Source organism: Eptatretus burgeri, chromosome 12, assembly GCF_056783735.1.
Source record: "Eptatretus burgeri isolate ZD-2024b chromosome 12, Ebu_testis_v1, whole genome shotgun sequence".
Lineage (NCBI taxonomy): Eukaryota > Metazoa > Chordata > Myxini > Myxiniformes > Myxinidae > Eptatretus > Eptatretus burgeri.
Window position 1 is genome coordinate 45,161,383 of NC_140972.1, and position 24,365 is coordinate 45,185,747.

The 24,365-nt window shown below is 42.6% G+C and overlaps 1 protein-coding gene across 3 annotated transcripts; it reads left to right on the top strand.

Moving 5' to 3' along the window:
* The first annotated feature begins 1,350 nt into the window (after positions 1–1,350).
* ACER1 (alkaline ceramidase 1) lies at positions 1,351–23,669 on the top strand. 3 transcript variants are annotated; one of them, XM_085850356.1, is made up of 7 exons: positions 1,351–1,491; positions 1,625–1,718; positions 10,109–10,223; positions 10,363–10,504; positions 13,904–14,041; positions 20,999–21,136; positions 21,435–23,669. In XM_085850356.1, the coding sequence occupies exons 2-7, from the start codon at positions 1,626–1,628 to the stop codon at positions 21,610–21,612; spliced, it is 804 nt and encodes a 267-aa protein (XP_085706482.1). In that variant the 5' UTR covers positions 1,351–1,491; position 1,625; the 3' UTR covers positions 21,613–23,669. The 3 variants fall into 3 exon arrangements, with proteins under 3 accessions (XP_085706482.1, XP_085706481.1, XP_085706483.1); XM_085850355.1 differs by having other exon boundaries at positions 1,353–1,491; positions 1,610–1,718; XM_085850357.1 differs by lacking the exons at positions 1,351–1,491; positions 13,904–14,041 and having other exon boundaries at positions 1,498–1,718.
* Positions 23,670–24,365: the final 696 nt, after the last annotated feature.

Consider the following 24,365-nt stretch of genomic DNA (forward strand, 5'->3'; position numbering starts at 1 on the left):
AGATTTTTTGACCCTACGGCCGCCGTATAATTGCTAGTGGCCGTAGATTTTTTGACCCTACGGCCGCCGTATAATTGCTAGTGGCCGTAGATTTTTTGACCCTACGGCCGCCGTATAATTGCTAGTGGCCATAGATTTTTTGACCCTACGGCCGCCGTATAATTGCTAGTGGCCGTAGATTTTTTGACCCTACGGCCGCCGTATAATTGCTAGTGGCCGTAGATTTTTTGACCCTACGGCCGCCGTATAATTGCTAGTGGCCGTAGATTTTCTGACCCTACGGCCGCCGTATAATTGCTAGTGGCCGTAGATTTTTTGACCCTACGGCCGCCGAGCCAAATGTAACTGAAGCAAGTCTTACTTACGTTGTTGTTCTTCATCTTCTTCTTGTGGACTTTTTTGTTTCACAGCCCACAGTTTTCATTGAAACTTCCTGAAACTTGGCATATCTTTGTAAAAATACCCTGTACAGACAGTAACCATCTCCGATTTTGAAAATTCCTCCTAGAAAAAAAGTTTTGACATCAAAATATCTCCGCTAATGGAAATTGCCCAAAAAATTATCTCCAAAACTAGGCAAGCTTTTTGAATTCTGTTTGCGGGAATCGAACAGGGGATTAGCACAGATGAATTACCGCACATATGATACATCACTATGGCGTCGTATAAATTTTTATGACGTCATTCCTATTTTTTTACTTTTTGTTTCACAACCCAGAGTTTTCATCGGATCTTCGTGAAACTTGCCATGTATATGCAGAAAGCCCACGCGCAGGCAGTAACCATCTCCGATTTTGGAAATTCTTCCTAGAAAAATTGTTGACGTCATAATATCGTCGCTAATGGAAATCACCTATACCATTATCTCCGAAAATAGGAAAGCTGTTTGAATTTTGGTTGCGGCAATCAAGCCGGGCATTAGCACAGATAATTTATCGCAAACCTGATACATCACAATGACGTCATATTCGTTTTTATGACGTCATCATTAAGAGGACGAGGATCTCAGCTCATTTGAGCTTGTTCTATCTCTCCTTGTCCTTGCATGATAACAGGGGCCGAGTACATTCGGCAAGGTTTCAATATTTTTTCGAAATGACTAATAACTTGGATGTTTTTATGTTCATTTCAAATAATTTCTCGTCATTTAGAATTCCATCAGTGCCAGTTTTACAAATATCCTTCATTTCATGCCAGCTTGGTGAGTAAAGCCCGAGGGCAGCAGAGCAGTAAATTATTCTACTACACCTGCGATTGATGGTGGTTCAACCTTGCCACTTGTCTTATCACCTGATAGATCATTGGTACAGTGCGACAGGTGGTGACGCTGTTTATCGATGCCTCCTAATACTTTGTTGGCCGCTTATGCTTTCCCACAACTGGCAAATGCCAGGGTGTGGTGGCTCTTCTAAAAGGCCTCTCCCTTACCTCGACCAATTGGAGCATCGAATGTCAGGATCTGGAACGGGCAAATCAGATGTAGAGAAACAGGTATTACCGGATCGGTTGTGACAATTTGCCTGTTTGTGGAAATCAATTCCCATCGAGTGGAGCTTGAGGAACCTGTTGGAGGCGTTTGAGGTTAACAAGGTGTTTCACAAAGAAACAGGTGTTCTCGTTTCAGGATGCCCAGCATCGTCGCGTATGAGAGCTCGTCCATCGACTGGTGCGAAGAGAACTTCAAATACTCTCCGGTGATCGCAGAGTATTATAACACAGTGAGTGAGTCCTTTCATCCTCGGTACCCTACATAACACTGGAGGTGTAGTTTACTGTCACGCTCAGATTTGCATGAGTAATCCTCTTGTTACCTTTACCCTCAGGATAATCACTATTCGGTGTGTGTGTGTGTGTGTGTGTGTGTGTATGTGTATGTGTGTATGTGTGGTTTATGTCTTAGGAATTATCTGGGAAGATGATTACTCCTGTTGTATTGCTCAGGACACCTTGATCGACCTGGTTGGACCCCGATCACGCGTTTCTATCTCAGTGGGAACTCCAGTTCAGAGAGAGAGAGAGAGAGAGAGAGAGAGAGAGAGAGAGAGAGAGAGAGAGAGAGAGAGAGAGAGAGAGAGAGAGAGAGAGAGAGAGAGAGAGAGAGAGAGAGAGAGAGAGAGAGAGAGAGAGAGAGAGAGAGAGAGAGAGAGAGAGAGAGAGAGAGAGAGAGAGAGAGAGAGAGAAAAAAAAAAAAAAAAAAAAAGTTGATGGGGGAGGGTGAGGGGGTGAGAGGGAGTTAGCAAAGAGAATATGTTCTGCTTTATTACCACCAGGTGTGCTCAAATGTATGTCACTGATGCATTGTCACGTGCTTACATCCAAGATGATTCAGTTGATAAGGACCTCATGGCGGACATGGAGGTCGGTACATCGTTTCATCAAATCTCTTCCCATTACTAAAGGGAAGTTCAAGGAAATACAGCAAGTAACATCAGAGGATGATTGTCTTGTGGAGCTGCAGACTTGCAAAATATAACTTGCCGCCCACAAAACGGCATGTGCTCGAGCAATGGTCACCACTACTGGAATATGAGGGATGAAGTTCATGAGACTGAGGGACTCATGTTCCTGGGTGACAAACTCATCATTCCGGCCAGAATGAGGAAGGAAGTCCTTACTAAGCTCCATGATAGTCATCTGGGAATCAACAGGACTAAGGCACCGGCACGAGAAATAGTCTACTGGCTTGGAATCTCAAAGGACATTGAAGAGACTGTGGCGCGCTGTAGCAAATGTGCCCACATATCGTGAGAACAACCAAGAGGAGCCTCTTGTGCCTCGTGAAGCTCCAGAGCATCCATGGCAAAAGCTGGGCTCAGACCTGTTTGAGTTTCGGGGGAAAAATTACCTGTGCATTGTGGATTACTATTCCAAATTTCCTGAAATATTTCTGCTCAAAGATAAGACTCACAGGTAGTAATGTCGTTAATCATTTGAAATGTCTGTTTGCATGCAATAGTATTCCTGATGGACTGATTTCAAATAACATGCTATTTTCTGGTCGAGAGTGACAACAGTTTGCCAAGGCATGGGAATTCAGAATTGTGACCTCTGACTTCCAGTCCCCGATAACCAATGTCTAACGGCATGAGTGAAAGGACCACTGGACTGAAGCACTCTCCTGCTCAGATTCTAAACAGTGGAAGACTAAAGTCAACATTACCTGCAGCTGCACACCTGTGGTAGCCTGAAGTGGTGATGAATGTCAGAACAGAGCTACTAAGATTGTAGGGAAAACAAAAGTACTACTATGATGACGATCGCAGTGCCAAGCCCCTGGGCAAACTAGAAGCAAATGACTGGGTTCGCATCAAGGAAAATGATGTGTGGAATTGAGCCAGGGTAAATGGGTGTCACGTAAGCCCCAGGTCATACGGAGTCCAATCCAAGACGGGAAGTGCCGTACTTTGTACAAAACTGACGTCATCTGCAAAAAAACCCGGCAGAGCCTGATCATGCAGTCACACCTAGCTTTAAGTTGGTCACTCGTGTGGATGAGCCTGGAGCCTGGAGCCTGGGTCTCCCTCACCAGGGGAATGGAATTGGCTTCCACTACTCCACCAGCAAATCCCACAGTAGCGGAGGCTTCACCCCAAGACTTTGGCACGACGAGGTCGTCTGGCCGACGTGTGAAACACACAGATGGACTGGATCTGTAAATTGTGGTCACGAGTCAACCCTTGTGGACAATGTTCATTTGATCTGTTTAATGTGAATATCTTTAACTGAACTTGGGGAGTCTTCTAAAGATTGCCAGCTTGGGTTGTGGCTTCCGATGAGACCTGAACCACGGTGTAACAGTAACTTCGAGTAGATTTGTCGCATTTCTCGTTTCATGTTATTTTCTTTCATTTATAGCCTATAACTCAGTTGTGTTGTTCTAGTTTGGTTAATTTTAATTTAATTAGAAATTAAAAGTGGAGGTGTCACATATCCTTTAATCATATATATTGTGCTAATTTTATAATTGATGCAGCCAATAGCAAGCGCCGCACTTGGCATGAATGGGGCGTGTGCTTTAGGATGGTGGGTTTGGGATTTTCGGGTCCTGAGTTCAAATCCTGCTCAGCTGTTGAATTAATACCAGGTGGGGTTGACTCAGCCTGTCATCCTTCCGAGGTTGACAAAGTGAGTACCAGCTTGCTGGGATGATTGAGCCATTCGAGTGTCCTGTGTCGGAGTGGTGAAATGTCCAGGATTGTACCCAATAGCCCAGGAGAGTGCTTCGGCAGCACCGCCACTCAATACAAAGCATGGTCCCAATTGATGGATGGATGGGCGTGTGCTCGCTGGTCATGCATGATTCGAGTGCTCACCGGGCACCATGTTGGGCATGTAATAAAACAAGTTGGTCAAAGTGGAATCTCCACTTATTTATTGTTGTAAACGTTACATACGGGAATATTGAGGAGGGGGGGGCTGAGAAGGGGGAGAGAGGGAAGAGGGGAGAGTGAGGAGGAAAGGAGGAGAGAGTAAAGAGAGGTGGGGGAGGGGAGATAGGAAGGAGGGGAGAGAGAGGAAGGGGGTGGGGAGATAGAAAGGTTGGGGGTGGGGTGGGGAGAGTGAGGAAAGGGATGGGAGGGGGGGAGAAAGAAAGATGAGGAGGGGAGAGGGAGTAAGAAAAAATAGATATGTTCTGCTTAATAACCATACACACATGTGTCCACATGTGTGTATATATATATATATATATATATATATATATATATATATATATATATATATATATATATATATATATATATATATATATATATATATATATACACACACACAGTGGGGAGAACAAGTATTTGATACACTGCCGATTTTGCAGGTTTTCCCACTTACAAAGCACGTAGAGGTCTTTAGTTTTCATCATAGGTACACTTCAACTGTGAAAGACGGAATCTTAAATAAAAATCCTGAAAATCACATTGTATGATTTTTAAATAATTAATTTGCATTTTATTGCATGAAATAAATATTTTATACATCAGAAAAACAGAACTTAATATTTGGTACAGAAACCTTTGTTTGCAATTACAGAGATTAGACGTTTCCTGTAGTTCTTAACCAGGTTTGCACAGACTGCAGCAGGGATTTTGGCCCACTCCTCCATATAGATCTTCTCCAGATCCTTCAGGTTTCAGGGCTGTCGCTGGACAACACAGACCTTCAGCTCCCTCCAAAGATTTTCTATTGGGTTCAGGTCTGGAGACTGGCTGGGCCACTCCAGGACCTTGAGATGCTTCTTACGGAGCCACTCCTTAGTTGCGCTGGCTGTGTGTTTCAGGTCGTTGTCATGCTGGAAGACCCAGCCACGCCCCATCTTCAATGCTCTTGTTGAGGGAAGGAGGTTGTTGGCCAAGATCTTGCGATACATGGCCCCATCCATCCTTCCCACAATACGGTGCAGTCGTCCTGTCCCCTTTGCAGAAAAGCATCCCCAAAGAATGATGTTTCCACCACCATGCTTCACGGTTGGGATGGTGTTCTTGGGGTTGTACTCATCCTTCTTCTTCCTCCAAACACGGCGAGTGGAGCTTAAACCAAAAAGCTCTATTTTGGTCTCATCAGACCACATGACCTTCTCCCATTCTCCTCTGGATCATCCAGATGGTCATTGACAAACTTCAGACGGGCCTGGACATGCGCTGGCTTGAGCAGAGGGACCTTGCGTGCGCTGCAGGATTTTTATCCATGACGGCGTAGTGTGTTAATTATGGTTTTCTTTGATACTGTGGTCCCAGCTCTCTTCAGGTAATTGACCAGGTCCTGCCGTGTAGTTCTGGGCTGATCCCTCACCTCTCATGATCATTGAGGCTCCACGAGGTGAGATCTTGCATGGAGCCCCAGACTGAGGGAGATTGACTGTTATCTTGAACTTCTTCCATTTTCTAATAATTGCGCCAACAGTTGTTGCCTTCTCACTAATCTGCTTGCCTATTGTCCTGTAGCCCATCCCAGCCTTGTGCAAGTCTACAATTTTGTCCCTGATGTCCTTCGACAGCTCTCTGGTCTTGCCCATTTTGGTGAGGTTGGAGTCTGATTGATTGAGTGTGGACAGCTGTCTTTTATGCAGATAACGAGTTCAAACTGGTGCAGCTAATGCAGGTAATGAGTGGCGAATGGGAGGGCTTCTCAAAGACAAAACTAACAGGTCTATGAGAGCCGGAATTCTTACTGGTTGGGAGGTGATCAAATACTTATTTCATGCAATAAAATGCAAATTACTTATTAAAAAATCATACAATGTGATTTTCAGGATTTTTGTTTTAGATTCCGTCTTTCACAGTTGAAGTGTACCTCTGATAAAAATTGCAGACCTCTACGTGCTTTGTAAATGGGAAAACCTGCAAAATCGGCAGTGTATCAAATACTTGTTCTCCCCACTGTATATTGGACCCCTCCCACACTCCTCGAGCCGAAGAAGCTGCATAAAGCAACCCAAGAAGACCTACACAAGGTAAGTGCTATGCTATTTCGAACCCTTCCCAGAGTTCCTCAACAACTATAAAGATGTTCACACATCGCACACACATGAGAATCCCAACACGATACACCCCCTCAGCTACCGGACCAGTTTCAACACTTGTTGGCGAATCATCAGTGATGGCGTAGACAAGAATGTATACCAATGAGGATTTTGTTGATTCGGTGAGAGCTGATTGGTTATTCCCTCCATTCACAGGTGAGAGATTTGGGTGGGTCTTTATTTATTGATATATTGACTGCTTTTGATGTTTGCACATGGTACATGCTTGGGAGTGTCATTGGTATGCATTCCTGTCGACGCTATTGCTGATGATTCACCAATAAGTGATGAAATTGGCCCGGTAGCTGAGGGGTGGTGAGTATTGGGATTGTCAAGTGTGGATGATATGTGAACGTCTTTATAGTTTTGAGGAACTCTGGGAATGGTTCAAAACAGTGTAGCACTTACCTTGTGTAGGTCTTCTTGGGTTGCTTTATGCAGCTTCTTTGGAAAGAGTGTGGGAGGGGTCAATTATTTATATAATCCAAGCCACCTGGGTTTAGTTGATTAGATAAGAGCTGATTGGCAATTCCCTCCATTCATCGATGAGAGATGTGGGTGGGTCTTCATATATACAGTATATATATATATATATATATATATATATATATATATATATATATATACACATCTAACTATATATATATATATATATATATATATATATATATATATATATATATATATATATATATATATATATATATATATATATATATATATATATATATATATATATATATATATATATATATATATATATATATATATATATATATATATATATATACACACACTATTAAAACTCTCATCTTGTATATATGTATGTATGTTCCCGAAATACAGCCAAAACGGTACACGATATCGCAAAATTTTGCAGCCCACATTACTCACCATTCACCTGTGGTGTGCAGTATCAAGTTTCGTTAAAATCGGGCAACGAATAAATTATTAAAAAATCAATTCCCGATTTAGTCAAGTACTCTTCAGGATTATTTGATCAATGCAAACAACCTCAGCGGTATAGTTCACTGGAACTATCTTATTTCGTTTTTTCTTTTTTTTTTTTGAAACGATTTTTTTTCATCAACCGCTGTCACAATGGGAACCCAACGGGTTCACGGGTTGTCTAATATATATATATATATATATATATATATATATATATATATATATATATATATATATATATATATATATATATATATATATATATGTATGTATGTAACTGAGGCATCCCAGCGTGCTCCAATTTCCGTTCCGTTGTGGCTTCAGATGAGGTTCCATACGGCCAGCATGGCAACAAAAAGGAAAGACACAATAAAGTACACCAAAAAGACAACCGCAATGATTTACCTTAAAATAGAGTTCCTTAAAAGTGGAATTCAAATGGAAAATTAGCAAACTTCAATTCCAAAATATATCAAGCCACAGAGATCACAAAATGTCAATTGATGCTTTACAGCGAGAACCAACATGGCAGAGTTCTGAACACGAGGCTAGATTAGCCGTTGGACGTTTTTTCGGTTTTAAATTTTTTTATAGGTATCTTTATATAATGGAATCAGATCACACAAAAGTGTGAAACAATGTGATGTTGTGTAAAAAAAAAAAAAATTCTCGATTTATATCTAGAAAATACGGCCTGTTCCACCGGGCCCGAAAAAAGGACTGTATCGCCAAAAAATGGCCTGCTGTTGACTTGACATGGCTTGCAAACGAACAAACATCAAAGAATACCACTCAACGTTGAGCAACACGTGGGTGTGTTCCATTACCAAGCAGTTGTAGAGTGCTCACCGAGTGGCTTAAGCACTCAAGCAAGCATTCCAATGAAACAGTTAAGGAACGGCTGGTTTGACAAATGATTACCAATGAAGATTTGGCATCCAATGATATGAGTGAGGAAAGTGAAAAATAAATTTTAGCGCTTTATCATCCAGAAACTGTTGTGGCTTGTTCCAAGGCAAGGTGTTTTTTGAGTAGACCGAAACAAAACAGCAGCTTAAGACCCTTGCGAGGTGAAAGGCTGATGAGCACCCTGTAAATTATCTTCAAAAGGGGTGTTTTAAATTTACTCAAATACTCAGTTTTCACTCATGCACTCCCTTGGAATTCTTGAGTATGCATGCAGTTTTGAACCGCTAGGTTTCATGGTTTTGGAATTATGGAGGAGACAGACTGACGGACACACACACACACACACACACACACACACACACACACACACACACACACACACACACACACACACACACACACACACACACACACACACACACACACACACACACACACACACACACGACTCTTTTGTGGGTAGATGCACTGATGTTGGCTGATTTCCAGGCAGATGAAGAAGAGCGAGGGAAAATGATGGGGTGAAAAAGGGGAGAGAGGGGATGGGGATGTGCAAAAGCAACAGAGCTGGGGTCTGTTCAGTTACTAATGGTGTGTTCAGTTACCTCGCTATCACCAAGCTAACCGTTCCTTATCAACGGTTTCGAATGGAGTGCTTACTTGAGTGCTCAAGCCAATTGGCAAGCGCTCTGCAAGAAATTTGGTAACGGAACACACTCCAAGTTTTCGGGACACCTGAGCTGCTCTAAAAACCTGAAAAAAGCGTTGGGGAATTTCGAGATTCGGACAAAATGGCGGCTCATAGGAAATGTAGATCGTGCTCGGAAACGCAAAACAAGAGTTTAAAAGACCCTTCCCATGTCCTTTTTCTTAAGACTGCATGGAGTAAGGTGCTATATGTACTCTCTAGTTTAAAATGTTGTATAGTTAACATTTATGAGTTAGTACTTTGAGCAGCATGTAAAGTTATCATGATCACAGTTAAGTTGTACAACATGCAGACAGACCAATGGCCATCTACATTTATCACACTTGGACGTGGTGTTATGCTTAGAGTGTGTGCTCTGAGTCTGGCTCTGGGAGGTTCGTGGTTCAAACCCCAGCTGAGTCATATCAGATTTTAGTGATGGTATGTGCTCCTTCTCTGCTTGACTCTCGGCACTTGAAAAGGACAGAGCATGGACCAAACCATGGGTTGGTAATCACAGCACAGGCTTTGTTGGACTATAGCTGATTTGGTCTCCTGCATCAAAGTTCATTGCAAGGGAGATTTTTATTTAATTTCTTTTTTTAAAATACACAACAGATACACAGGGGGAAATGAGGGGAAAAAGGGGTGCGAATGAGAAAGGGGGAGTGGAGGCAGCAACACAATTACACCATTTCGCGTACATAATATGTAGATAGCCTTCAATGAAACCGTTTAAAAGCATTAAAAAAAATCCTTTTGAACCATTTAACCGATCAGGGTATCGTACTGTATCGTTTACTAATTTCGATTCATTCCAACATTTTTTGGCTCGTCACTGGTTATCTGAAACATGCACCTGAGATCTGTACCTTGTACCTTGCACCTTGTACCAGGTGAAAATCGTATTTTCTTCACATCGTAACTGTACGTGTTGACAATTTGTTCCATTGAAATTGACACCAAAATGAATGTTCTTGACACACACATGTTTGTGCATTTGGTTTTCAAGACATTTGGATAAACTTGCTTCATCACCCCGACAGGTAAGCAATGTGGTGTTCTTCCTGCTTTCTCCACTCATGGTGTACCTTTCACGCTCTTTCGCCTCCAATTCCTCGTGGCACATCCACCTCTTGTGGTTCTGCATGACAGTCGTGGGTGAGTGAGTGATTGAGGTAATTGTCACCAACAGTGAAAAATTAAGTGGTGTACGAAGAAAAATTTCTTTTTTAATTGAAGCTTTGTGGTGACACATCTACTAGTGTTGAGTACTAACCTGGCATTTTTCTCTTCCCAGGAGGCTTCTCTGCGTACTTCCACATGACATTGAGCTTCTTGGGACAAATGCTGGATGAGCTTTCAATCTTATGGATCCTGAGTGTCGCTTGTATCTTGTGGTTCCCAAAAGATTCCATGCCCTTGTCTTTCAGAGGCAACAGGTTTGTTCGTCGTCGTTCGTCTGCAGTACGTGGCCATGGGTTGGCATCACTTTTTGCAGGGACATGCGCTAATGCGGTGCCCCCTGTTACCAGTAAACTGGTACTCATTTTGCTGACCTCAGACGGATGGTGTGTTCCAAGCCACTTTTTTGGTGTTAATTATTAACATTAATTATTACACCCACCTGGTGTTAATTCAACGGTTCACAGAGGCTAAAACTCAAGATGCCAAATGATCTTAAGCCAATCACCCCAAACCATTACACCAACACCAACACCAAGCTTTAGACATCCTATTCATAGACAGACAAACAAACAAACTGAAAAAAATGTTTGTTTGAATTTTAGTTAAAAACTAAACTGAGCTCAGTCTGACTTTTCTCGATTATGGCTCCCTTGACCTCCTTTCCTCTTCTTTCTCTTTCTAACTGAATATTTCCTTTTCCTTCTCCCCTGGCCCTCTGCCACGACCACACACCTCATGTGCGGTGGGTCAATGACTCCGGGCATTGCCTGCCTGCCTTGCCTGGTTTTACAGAGAAGACTTACATGAATTACACTTCACTAACTAATCTGTGTGGCGACTATGCCGTCTCTCATGTCGCACATAAAAACTGGACAACTTTACTCTAACGGGTCCCTGGTTGCAGAAAATGTTCTAACCTACACGAACACATGGACATTGCTAACTTAAACATCCTCCCTAATTTGTACCCACCCCAATGTAATCGTATTTAATGATTGATTAATTTTTTAATTGAAGGATTTAAGATCTTTTTGTGATTGACGACTTCATTTATTTGAAGACTTGATGATGGATGTGTAATCATTCCATTGATAGGAATTGTAAATACATTTGCAGTAAATAATTGAAGTATATTTTGGTGACGATTGAAAGCTCTCATCACTTGGCTACTCCTTGTGATTGAATTGTAGTGAAGATGTATTTTTTGACCATTGGGACTGCTGCGCAAAATTCCTTTGCGATAGTTCATTGGATCACTGGGAGGTGCTGAGACCAGTGTGACCACTCCTCATTTTCATAAATACCAAGGTGAGCCAATGAAAAAAGCCAAGAATTCACAAGGTTTCGGAAAAGCGATGATAATAGAAAACCTATAGAAAACCAAGACGCCAAGGTGAATAACGAATAGCCAAGATCTTGTGAAAAAAAACCAAGGAGTGGTCACACTGGCTGAGACCCAGATGTTGGTGTGTGCATGTGCGCACGAGCGCAGTGTTATTGTTAGTTTGCCCTTCGTAGCTGAAGACAGCCATTCACCAATGATGTGAACACCTGGGTGCACGAATTTGTTTTTATAATGTCGGAGCTGCGTCTCGCTTGCAACCACACTCTGAGATAGCTAGTGTATCCTGGTGTCAAACAATACACTCAAGACGACCAGACAACTTGCTACTCGCAGTGTTGGTAAGTTGTTTTGCGTGTCAGTGATAACTCACTGACTCTTCATGAAATACATAAATGGAATCTTTAACATCCACCAAATGCCACCGGATGGGACACCTGGCCGAATATACATCCGAGGGACAGTGCACTTTGTGGTGCAACTCCCTACCTATAAAAGAACAGGATGACAATTTCCTTCCTGTGTTCCTGACTCTTCCTTCAAGGTTGCAGCTCACCGTCACCTCCTGTCATCTTACATTTCCATTTAAATATCTTTTTTAGGGATTAGGCCCTACTAACCTTTTGCTATACGTCATCTCTTCCGAACATACGTCGTACTAGTGCGCTTGTTCATTTTCGCATTCCTTTCTGTGTTGCTCAAAAACCTCTATATCGATCTCTGCTGTTTTTGCTTCTCCATAACCCTCGACTTGGTTGGTTGAAACCCCGTGGCCATGTGAAGTGAAAGAAAGCGGCAAAGATGGACTCGCTTCACGATAATTATATATTTATTTGGAAGTAGATGGAATGAATGAAAAATGGTCGCACTACTCCTATTATAAACTTGCGCACAAGAGACTTGCTAATTTTGGACGTTGAATCCAGCATTTGTTCATGAAGTATATAATCTATATATAATGGAGCAAGTGTGTGTATCCATGTATGCATCATCTACTCCTCTGAGACAATTTGACCGAGATGAAGCTGAAACTTTCAGGGATCAATGAGGACACCCTGAAGTTGTGAATGTTCAAGTTTTGTTTGATTCAATTGGGTTTTGAATTTGTTTTTTCTTCACTTTGGGTGCAATTGGAATTATCTGAGTGATATAACCACGATGTATTATATTATGCACATAAACAGTACGCGTGTTTCCACTTCATGTGTGTAACCCCGGTTAATTTCATTTTCGGGAGCGATCGATGCAGCGGTCTGTTGCCTATACGCCGCCCAAATAAAAGGATGTGTCAGAAGAACGTGTTGCACGCTTGTGACAATATCGCCCACCGCGATGGTATTAATAATAATCATCAAGATAATAACGACGTTGGGAGCGGGTTCTTCTCGTACTATACAATGCCCATTTCCCCTTTAACACCACAAGTAACCTTTTTATGTGCTAAAATTATATCGTAGTTGTTTTATAGTTTCACAAAATGTCGTCGGATGGATGTGACTGAGAGTAAATGTCAGACTCCGTGGAATTGTGGTTAGAGCATCTGCTCTGAGTCCCGAGTCTGCGGTTGGCGGTTCAATTCTAACCCTAACCGTGTCATACATTCCTGGTGTTGACTTAATGGCTCGAGTGGTGGGATTGGGATTCTAGGGTCCTGAGTTCAAATCACGCTTGGCTGTTGAATTAATACCAGGTGGGGTTGACTCAGCCTGTCATCCTTCTGAGGTTGGCAAAATGAGTGCCAGCTTGCTGGTATCCTGCGTCAGAGTGGTGACCCATCCAGGATTGTGCCCAATAGCCAAGGAGACTGCTAAGGCAGCACCAATGCTCTGCACAGTGTATGGTCCCAATGGATGGATGGGTGGATGTGTTATACCAACGACTTTAAAAATGGTTCATGCTTGATGCTCAGCAGTTAGAGGATAGTGCACAGAGAAACCCTGTGGGTTGGTGACTCACCAAATCCCAGTGTGTTTTGTGAAGTTATTTCCCCCAAGGTCAATGGCTGTGCTTGTCTCATGTTTCAAAATCAAGTCCTATGTTGTTGTTACTTCTGTCTGCATGTACGTTCATAACTTGTATGTATCAGCTCTTCCATGAGGCTCACTGTAGAATTAAAAATATATTAAACTCCCCAGTGATATGTACTTGTGCTTACTCCGATAAATTTAAATTGATTGTATTAACTTGTCTAACTTTCTTAATTGCCTCTCCTACATCTAAAATTACTAACAATCACCATTGCAATCGTTTTTTTTTTTTTAAACAAACACACAGGTGTGCTTCCCCCATCGTATTCCCTTTCTGTGAGCAGGTGGAGCTTTGGATGGTTTGTCATGGCACTGAGTACCTGCTGTACAGTTCTCGCATTTTTGAAGCCAAACCTAAATGCTTATGCTCTCAACAGCATAGGAATTTACATCCTTTACGTCATGTACACATCTCTCAGATGGTGAGGAACACACGGCAAGGCCATACAAGTGATAGCATCACAGTGTTTATGTCACTACCTTTGTGAAGTGGAATGCAGTTGGTCGGGCACATACCTCCACCAGGCTGAACAGTCTACGTTTTGTAGCCCACTGATAGATCGCTTGGTGTTGTTGGCTTGGTGTTGGCTTAATGGTTCGGGTGGTGGGCTTGGGATCCGAGGATCCTGAGTTGAAATCCCACTTGGCTGTTGAATTAATACCAGGTGGGGTTAACTCTGCCTGTCATCCTTCCGAGGTCAGCAAAATGAGTACCAGCATGCTGGTATACTGTGTCGGAGTGGCAACCCAACCAGAATTGTGTCCAATAGCCAAGGAGACTGCTTCGGCAGCACCAACGCTCTGCATAGAGTATGGTCCCAATGGAATGGATGGATAGATCATATCTGGATTCAGAACTTAACCACAATCTCATCGGCTTGTTGTCACCTAAGCAACTCATCCACCTAGTTTTGTCATAATCCGTCCACAACTTTTTGAGATATCCTGCTCACAGACAAACAAACAGATAGACAGACAGGGGTGACAACATAACGCCCGTCCACCTTCGGTGTGCTTGTGCAGTAGATGTTGTCGTTAATTACACATTGTGCATTATACATTCACTGCATGCATCATCTTATAACCGACCAATGGACCTTGCAGGACCAGTAACCTTCTCTATGCATTCCAAATATTCCGCTCTTTCACCGTGAAGCTGCCTCAGACAGAAGGTTTAGTTGTTGACACTTATTAAACCTTCTATTCATCGATCCCATGGCAGTACCATTCTGCACTTCATAAACTTAAAAAAAAAATGAATGTAAATTTTCCTCGATTATTATTAATCCAAATCACAGTGCAAACCCGTTCCTGATGTGGCATTTTGGGTCAACAAGTCACAAGCTTCACTGATCATGGTTCACAACTAACCAGGAGACACGATAATGGCATTCATGTGACGGCCAGAAAATTGGACACTCGGTTCCAGGAGTAGGCTACACGTTCCAATCCATCAACAGTACTCATTGTGTCCTTCTTTCCTTTCCGCAGCACAGTTGTTACGGCTGTCATCCACACCCAAAATATGCAGTGAATGCCAAAATACAAATGCGTGCAATAATCAAAGCCTCGAATAATCTACACCTCTGCCAACCACTCTTCCAAAATTCCATTTGGGGCACAGACCGTACAAAAAAAAAAACAGCAACAACTTATACCATTGCTGACCGTGCTAATAGGATTGTGCATGTCAAGTCAAAATGCACCTTAACGTTTCTTCGACTTGTCTGGCATCACAACAGCCAAAGGGTCATGCTTGCAATGAACAGCCGACGTGCCCATGACGGGCCAGCCAAGGTCTTTGGGCCGAACGACCAAGGTGCCTGCAACAAATGGCCAACGCGCCCACGATGGACCTCAAACGCGCCTACGACAATCATTAGTTCCACCGTCATTTACATCAATCATCGTATGGCACTTATTTTTTTTTACATCACATGCATGCAGCTTTGTGCAGCAATGAAATAGGGTTATAAATATTCACTCAAAATATAATCCATATACCCCAATGGTATATGGTGGTGCTGTTCGCTTTGCTAAATGTCATGTCTTGTTTATGCTGTGGATATTATATGCTATGGATTTTACATGAGCAAAGGCATATATTATGTATAACTCGCTTGGTGAGTGTTTTGTGATTCAAATAGTTAATCTTTTTACACCACAAAATCTGTGCAATTTGTTTGTTCATGTGCAGCAAGCACATAGCTGCTTGTATTGCATTAATTATTTCAGTGGTGCAGCGATGCCATCGATGTAGTTTAGAGCAATAAAAGTTGCAATTTGCCCATGGTGCCAGCAATAGCTCACCTCCTCTTTGTGAAGGGCACCATGAGATCATTAACATCCATCAACAAATGCTAGCAGACAGGAAGAGCAGTTTAACATCCATCCGAGGGATGGCACACACATTGATTGCTCTGTCCATGAAACACCAGGATGACAGGTTATAGCTGGGTTGGGATTCAAACCCAGGCAGGAGAGCTCAGAGGCAAGTGTGCATACCTCTCAGCCATCCTGTCAACCCCGTCTTCACTAATAAATGTCAGTGTGTGCGTCTGCCTCCTTTATAACTCCAAAACCATGAAACCTTGCAGCCTGAAACTTTGCATGCATACTAAGGGAACTCCGAGGAAGTGCATGACTGAAAATTGGGTGTTTGGGTTAATTAAAACACTCCTTTTGAAGAGAATTAATGGCTTTATTTAATTATATCTTTGATCAGGCGCATCCTCAGCCACCTCGCTCTCTGCAGTCTTAAGGCACATCCTGGTTTACCTCTCTGGGGTATGAAGCCACCATTTTTTGTCCTTCTCAACCATGTCTTGACTAGGAACAGGCCACAATGATTTTTTTTTAACGATGAAGTTTTTTTTAAACTGTCCTCACTCATATTATCGAATCTTTGTTCATCATAGCAACAAATCGCTTGGTACATTGCGATGCTTTTAAACGCCCGGAGACGCCAACGGTTTCGTGGCTTTATTTCATTTCTGCACTTGTCATAACCTCGAGAATCTCTTAAACTAAGCCTAATTGCAAAGTTTAAGCTCCAGAATTGAATTTAGCAGCAGTTCGGACTGTTACAAAAGGGTTAATTTGTCCAATTCAGACATATTTGATATTTTGCACATCTCCGGGAGGTGTATGGTTAATATGATAGATCGGTGATTGCTAATCACTTGCCAAGCAAGCTGTTCTTCATCAATCGTTTCATTGGGATGGCTTAAGCCACTTGGTGAGTGCTCCATAATATTCGCACTGTCACTGAATACTGTATATCGATCCACTTGAACAAAGTTCAGGGGCCACTCGCCTGTGATGATCCAGTGTTGTTCTGCAGTAAATAACAAAGGTAAATACAAATTAAAAAAAAAACAAGAAAAAGAGCAATCAGAGATTTCAGATCCGCGCCAGGACTTGTTTTGTGTTGTGTATTTTGTGTGGCATTTGTGTACTGGTGTGTTACGTAATTAATGAGACATAATTAGAACCACCACTTTATAACTGCTGGCAGTGATGACTGGGTACCAAGACACCCTGCTTTGATTGGACACCTGGCCCTGACCCATGATATATTTTTATTATTACTCATTATTCAATTGAACAATTGAATTCAGAATGGGATTAAAATAAATTCAATTCAAATAAAATGGAAGACCAAAGAGGTACAGTCTTGCATTGGAGTAATCAGAAGGAACCCGAACAAGCAAAAAGCAAAGATGAAATCATCACGAGGAACCTGGATAGGATTCACATTTCAGCTGCTACTCCTGTACCCTCAAACCCATCCGGGCACAACCAAGTGAGCCTTATTCAAAACAACAACAAAAAAAAGAACCCATATCAAAAAAAATTAAAATAATTCTCGCTGCCAGACCATGCATCCAATCAAGTTTAAATTTAAAACATATATTCGCCATCACTACTAGATCATAAATGTGGAGCTACACGTCAATTGATTAAGCAGTTCCAGCGAAAACATTATTTAATATTTTTGGTCAATTCAATATGGCTGCCAAACCATGTGACCTATCAGTTATTCCTCAACAAACCTATACACCATGCTTTGGGGGAACATTTGTGTGAAGCTTCCCCTCGATCTGTCCTGCCGTTCTGGAGAAGATTTTTATAGGTTTTATGGTAAATGCAATATGGCTTCCAAACCATGTAATATACGACATCATATGTGTGAACCTTTTGTTCCTCATGAATAAGTGGTCATACATATAAAGTTTTGCCTCAATATGATCAGCCACTTCAGAGAATAAGATTTTTGAAGGTTTTTCCTCTTTCAAACCAATATGGCTGTCAAATCACGTGACTGATGACATCATCAAAAATATTTTTCTGTGGACCATTTTATCCCAGATGGCCCTCAAAAATTTTCACACTGATCAGATATAGCGTTCTACATATGCAATTATGACATCATAACGAAGGTACCTATGACATCACCAAAACCACACTTATTCTTGATGAGGAGTACTTGCTATATGCCAAGTTTCAATTTTTTCCTTGGTGTGGTTTCAGAAATATAAAGTTTCAACGTTTTTTCCGTTTTTCCAACGTGGCTGCCACACCACATGACGTATGACATCATAATTATGATGAAAACATTCTACATGTGCAGTTGCACCAACGATGAAAATTTTGGCTCAATCCGTCAAGTGGTTGTGGAGAAAAACACGAAAGTTCTGTGCGGACAAAAATACAGACAGACAAACGGACCCAAATGGAATGCCCTCTCCTTCGGCGAGGGTAAAAATGAAATGTTTTGTTAACATCACAACAGGATAGCCGAGAGGTATGCAGGCTCGCTCACGCTAAGCTGTCTCGCCTGGGTTTGAATTCCCACCCAGCTATGAACTGTCATCCCAGTGTTTTATTGGAAGAGTGATTCATCAATCTGTGTGCCGTTAAACTGGATGCTACATCTGCTGGAATTCCCCCCTCCTTTCTACCCCACCCCTCCTCTCTCTCTCTCTCTCTCTCTCTCTCTCTCTCTCTCTCTCTCTCTCTCTCTCTCTCTCTCTCTCTCTCTCTCTCTCTCTCTCTCTCTCTCTCTCTCTCTCTCTCTCTCTCTCTCTCTCTCTCTCTCTCTCTCTCTCTCTCTCTCTCACACACACACACACACACACACACACACACACACACACACACACACACACACACACACACACACACACACACACACACACACACACACACACACACACACACACACACACACACACACACACACACACACACACACACACACACACACACACACACACACACACACACACCTCCCTCCCTCCCCCTTCTCTCCCTCTCTGTCTTTCTCTGAACGTGTCCAGATGGTGGTTATCTCCGCATATATCCAGATATTGGTTATTTCCATATGTGTCTGGACGGTGGTTATCTCTGGATGGTGGCTCCCCTCACATTGCCTTAGCTTGCCCTCCCCTCATGCTGCCTTCCCCTCATGCTGCCTTCCCTTGCCCTCCCCTCATGCTGCCTTCCCTTGCCTTCCCCTCATGCTGCCTTCCCTTGTCCTCCCCTCATGCTGCCTTCCCTTGTTCTCCCTTCACACTGTCTTAGTTTGCCTTCCCCTCATGCTGCTTTCCCTTGTTCTCCCCTCACACTGTCTTAGCTTGCCCTCCCCTCATGCTGCATTCCCTTGCCTTCCCCTCATGCTGCCTTCTCTATTCTTCCCCTCATGCTGCCTTCCCTTGCCCTCCCCTCATGCTGCCTTCCCTTGTTCTCCCCTCACACTGTCTTAGCTTGCCCTCTCCTCACGCTGCTTTCCCTTGCCCTCCCATCATACTGCCTTCCCTTCTCCCACCCCTCCTCACTCCCCCACCCCTACTCAATCTCCCTACCGCCTCGCTCCTCCATCCCTTTCTCTCCCCTCTTCTTTTACTCACCCCCCCCGCTTAGTATACCTGTCGTCCGGATGGTGATGATCTCCTGATGTGTTCGGACGGTGGTTATGTCCGGAGGGTCCCTCCACTCACGCTGCCTTCCCCGCTCCCACTCCTCCTTGCTGCCCCTCCTTCCTCACTCCCCCACCCCTCGTCGCTCCACCCTCCTTCTTCACTCCCCACCCCTCCTCGCTGTCCTCTCTTTCCTTGTTCCCTCCTCTCTCTCTCCCTCACCCTACCCTACCTCCTGCTCTCCTCGTCTCCCTCTCCTCCTTCTTGCTCTCTCCCCTTAATATTGCTGTCAGCGAAGCGATGGGTTGTATTTGCTAAGGCCTAAGGCCTAAGTCACATTTGCCACGGCGGCCGTGGGGTCTCCAAAATCTACGGCCACTAGCAATTATACGGCGGCCGCAGTATTTCCACGATCACACAATGTAGCAGTCACGTTTTTATTTTTCGGGGAGCCGCACGGCGTATTGAGAAATTGTGGAGACCGAAAACGTGGGAGTGCCGTACGGTCTTTGATTTGATGTCGCACGGTGACCTTAGGGCGTTCCTGCGGCGGCCATAGAATTTTCAAGGCAGACGCAAGGTGGTGCCAGCAAGGCGAACGCAGGGGGACCGCAGGGGGGCCCTGAGGCGAACGTGCGGCCAGACGGATGGTAACCAGTGGGTTTTTTTTTTTTTACCAGTTCTTTTGTTTCGGCTTGCCGAATTGCTACGGTGAACGTAGAAATGAAAATAGTTATAACTCCGCACTATAATTCCACGACGACCCTATGGCCTGTAAAATATAGCCATGCGGCGTAGGGCCACCCTGAGGCCACCTCAGAAACTCTGCGGCCGCCGCATGTTTCTGTCAATTCAGAGGGCGTACGGCCGCCGTATCCTCGCCGTAGAGCAAATGTGACTTAGGCTTAACTTGTACAATAATAAGAGAATTTGGATACAGGATGTAAATGTCTAAGCTCAGACAAGTTCTGATTGTCAAAGTATTGGCATGCTATCAATTGCCTTTAAGTATAAACTTTAATCTCAGACAAATGGCTTATGGCACAAGTTAGACGGTGTCATCTCAAATTACACTGAACAAGCCAGCATATTTTTGACCATATTGATTGTCTAACAAGTTTGTTTTAGTTTTGTCTACTCGAGGCAACACAAATAAAACTAACACATACCATTTACTTTTCATGTTTTATTGTATCATTAATCCAAACAACATCCCCTCACTTACTCTTGCACCCCCTGGCAGGAAATGCATGAGAAGTGTTTGTTCCCATTATCCATGGTTCAGGGAGGACCTTGTACATGAATTCATTTTGACAGATAAGGACATTCATTGTTAAGTGAAACCAGTGTTTACCTTGCTCGCCTATTCAGGCTTTTATGTACTCTTTCTCTCAATCACAAGTTAACCAGTAAACACCTCATTCTGAACCCTTCCACCATCAATGTAACCTGCACCAGGTGCAAGACCCCCATCATACACAGGTTGGCCTGGCAAACAGTGTTGTGGTGGTTCCTGGCCGTTGGCTGCTGGCTAAGTGATCGGATGCATTGTTCTTTTTGGAGTGACTTGGGCTTTGCATATCTTCACAGCATGTGGTACGAGTCAAAATGGCATCAACAGTATGCTGTTGTTTTCTCATCTCCTCGTATTATTGTACGTCTGTGCCCGAGTTGAAAAAACAAACTTTCCGATTCAAATGTTGCACAATTTGATTTGTTTGTGTTGTGTTCGGATCGCTCGGCTTATCCCACATGCAGCTCAGCAGTCCTGCTTAAATATTTCACATTTTTCAAACAATTACAGAAAAGTTAATTTATTTCTTTGTAGTTTTGCTTTATTTGATGATGTCACAAGTAAATTTCCACCACACCCAATTCCCCCCCCCCCTTTCAGGCACGTCTTCATTGCCATGGCCAGCTGCCACTGTATAATCCTATTTGCCTACTTGAATGTCTTGCAAGAGGTGCCTGAGAAACGGCCGTTGCTAAAATACTGGCCCAGAAATAACTGGCAGATAGGAATTCCATATGTTCTATTAAACTCCAGAAGCATCAGTGCAAAGATCTTCTAGATGGGAATGCTGACCAATGCAGAAGAGAGACATTTGCTGAAGGTCTGGCATCTGATACATGTACCAAATGTCATCTCGTGAGTCAGATAACGCCATGTCATTAACGGTTTTAAACATTTACAGTGGCCTGCAAAGGTATTCACCCCCCTCCAAAGTTTTCACATTTTGATGCCACCTGAGCTTATTAGTCCCAGTTGGACTTCGTCCGAAACGGGGACTTATGGATTTGGTCTCGATTTTTGTGTCCGTGCATGCGTGTCCACAACCATATCTTGGTCATGTGTGGACCAATTTTATTTGTACTTGGCACAAAGACAACACATGATATACATGTGCACATCATTTTGTTTCGCGATGCGATCAAAGATGGCCGACTGGCGGCCATTTTACTTGTTAAAAATGCGGATGTTGAACACATCCTCAACCATTTCTCAGAAATGCATTGACCAATGTTGTTCAAACTTGACACACAGATAACGAATGAGGGCTTACATGTACATGTCATTTTTTTTTTCGACATCATATCCAAGATGGCTGACTGGCGGTCATTTTGTTACTTAAATTTGTCCGCAACCATTTTTCAAACATGCATGGTCCGATTTTGTTCAATCTTGGTACAATCACAGTGCATGATGGCATACACGTTCACCTCACTTTATTTTTCAATCTGATCAAAGACGGTCGACTGGCAGACATTTTAGTTATAAAAAAAAAAAACGTTATCGAACACATCCTCAACCATTTCTCGGAGATGCATTTACCGATCTTGGTCAAATGTGGCAAACAGATACTGAATGACGGCTTACATATGCATGTCATTTTCGTTTGAGATCATATCCAAGATGACCGCTTGAGTCAGCCATGAATCAACCATGAAGTGATGAAAATCTGCTTGAGTCAGTCATGAATCTGAAACTGGGTTGGAGATTCACTGTTCAGCATGAGAATGATCCGAAGCACAAAGCTAAAGCCACACTGGAGTGGCTGAATAAGAAGAAAATAAATGTTCTTGAGTGGCCCAGTCACAGTCCTGACTTAAACCCAATTGAACATTTATGGCGAGACTAGAAGATTGCAGTCCATCGACGATCCCCATCAAATTTGACAGAACTAGCGAAATTTTCATGAGAAGAATGGGCAAAGATTTCACAATCGCACTGTGCAAAGCTGGTAGAGACACACAAAAAGACACATAACAGTCATTGCTGTAAAAGGTGCTTCCACCGAGTACTGACCTGAGGGGTGAATACTTTACCAACCAGTGAATTTTCATTTGTGCATGTTTTTTACAGGTATTCCTGACATGTCACCTCCTTCAGCTATAACAGTGTTTCGTTTAATGTCTTCAGTTATGTATAAAAAAGATCATTTGGAAAAATTGTTTCTACATAATTCATCTGAATATGTCATTATTGGTTTGGGGTGATTACCTTTGCAGGCCATTGTATTTGGACATTGTGCGTTTCGATATTGTTATTGAGCACAATTATTAACTTTTTAGACCATTAAATGTTTGCCAAAATCACTTAAATTATTTTATTTAATTATCCCCTTTCTATGAGGATAAATAACAGGGTTATTGACTTTATTTAATGCAGGTGAATGTGTTTGACATGTTTCATGTCATGTTCCACGAATAGCCCACACTTGCACCATTTCTCTTTTGACATGTCCCCCCCCCCCTAACCCCCTCCATTCCTTATGAACTGGCCTTTCAGCTTTTTATTAACTGTCTCATTCAAATTACATCCTCACTTAATATATCTATCAACCAATATCATTGTCCTTCATGTGAACAACTTTTGTACATATCAGCTGCTTGATGTCAAATCTGTATTCAAGACTTGAATTTTTTTTTGAATGGACGATTTTCCACTTGCTTTTTCAATCGCCATTTACCATTCAGTTTTTCTTTCGAAAGATAGATTTAAATCTTTGTAAAGTGACAAGTTTTATGGAAGTAAAAAAGAAACACAAACACGCATGTGGAATAGTTAAATTTAAAGGTTGATGTGAGCTTTTTATTCCAAATAAAAAGTACAGTGAGATTGATGAAACGTTTTTTTTTTTCTCACGGCCTCCCTGCTACTTGTATGTACACTTCTGTATACAAAAATCATCGAGGATCATGGAGGATTGAGGCAACAGTCAAAGCAGTGCAACCACAGTTGGACAAAAGGGAACAAACTCACAACAGAAGTAGAGAGAAGGAAACACAAACTTGCAAGTGAGACGGTTGAGTTGGGTAGGGTTAATGGGGGTTACAAAGGCTGCGGGTGTGCTTTGGAGGTGAGCTGGTGCGGATTGTGAGCAATTGTGAAATTTGTGGCAGTGTATGCATACAATGTGGTTGTTCTCCGTGGCTTGTTCTTTTTTTTGTCCTTTCTGCTTTGCATCATCCCCTTGTTGGCATTTATTATTGGATTGTATTGTGTGATGTCATAGTGGGGCGACGTAGCTAAATATAGCATAGCAATTGTGCATTTTGTGAGGAAAGCACCAAATTTGGCACACTCGTAGTCTAACATATTATGAACAGATTTGGATATTGGGCCATCTCAAATTCAGCTGCTGATGGCTGTGGCAGCCATTTTCCACTACCATCAAAAATTTTGAGATGGCCCAATATCCAAATCTGTTCATAATATGATAGGGTACTAGTGTGCCAAATTTGGTGCTTTCCTCACAAAATGCACAATTGTTATGCTAAGTTTCCCCACTATCAGTAGTTTTACTGGTTCAACCACCTCCTT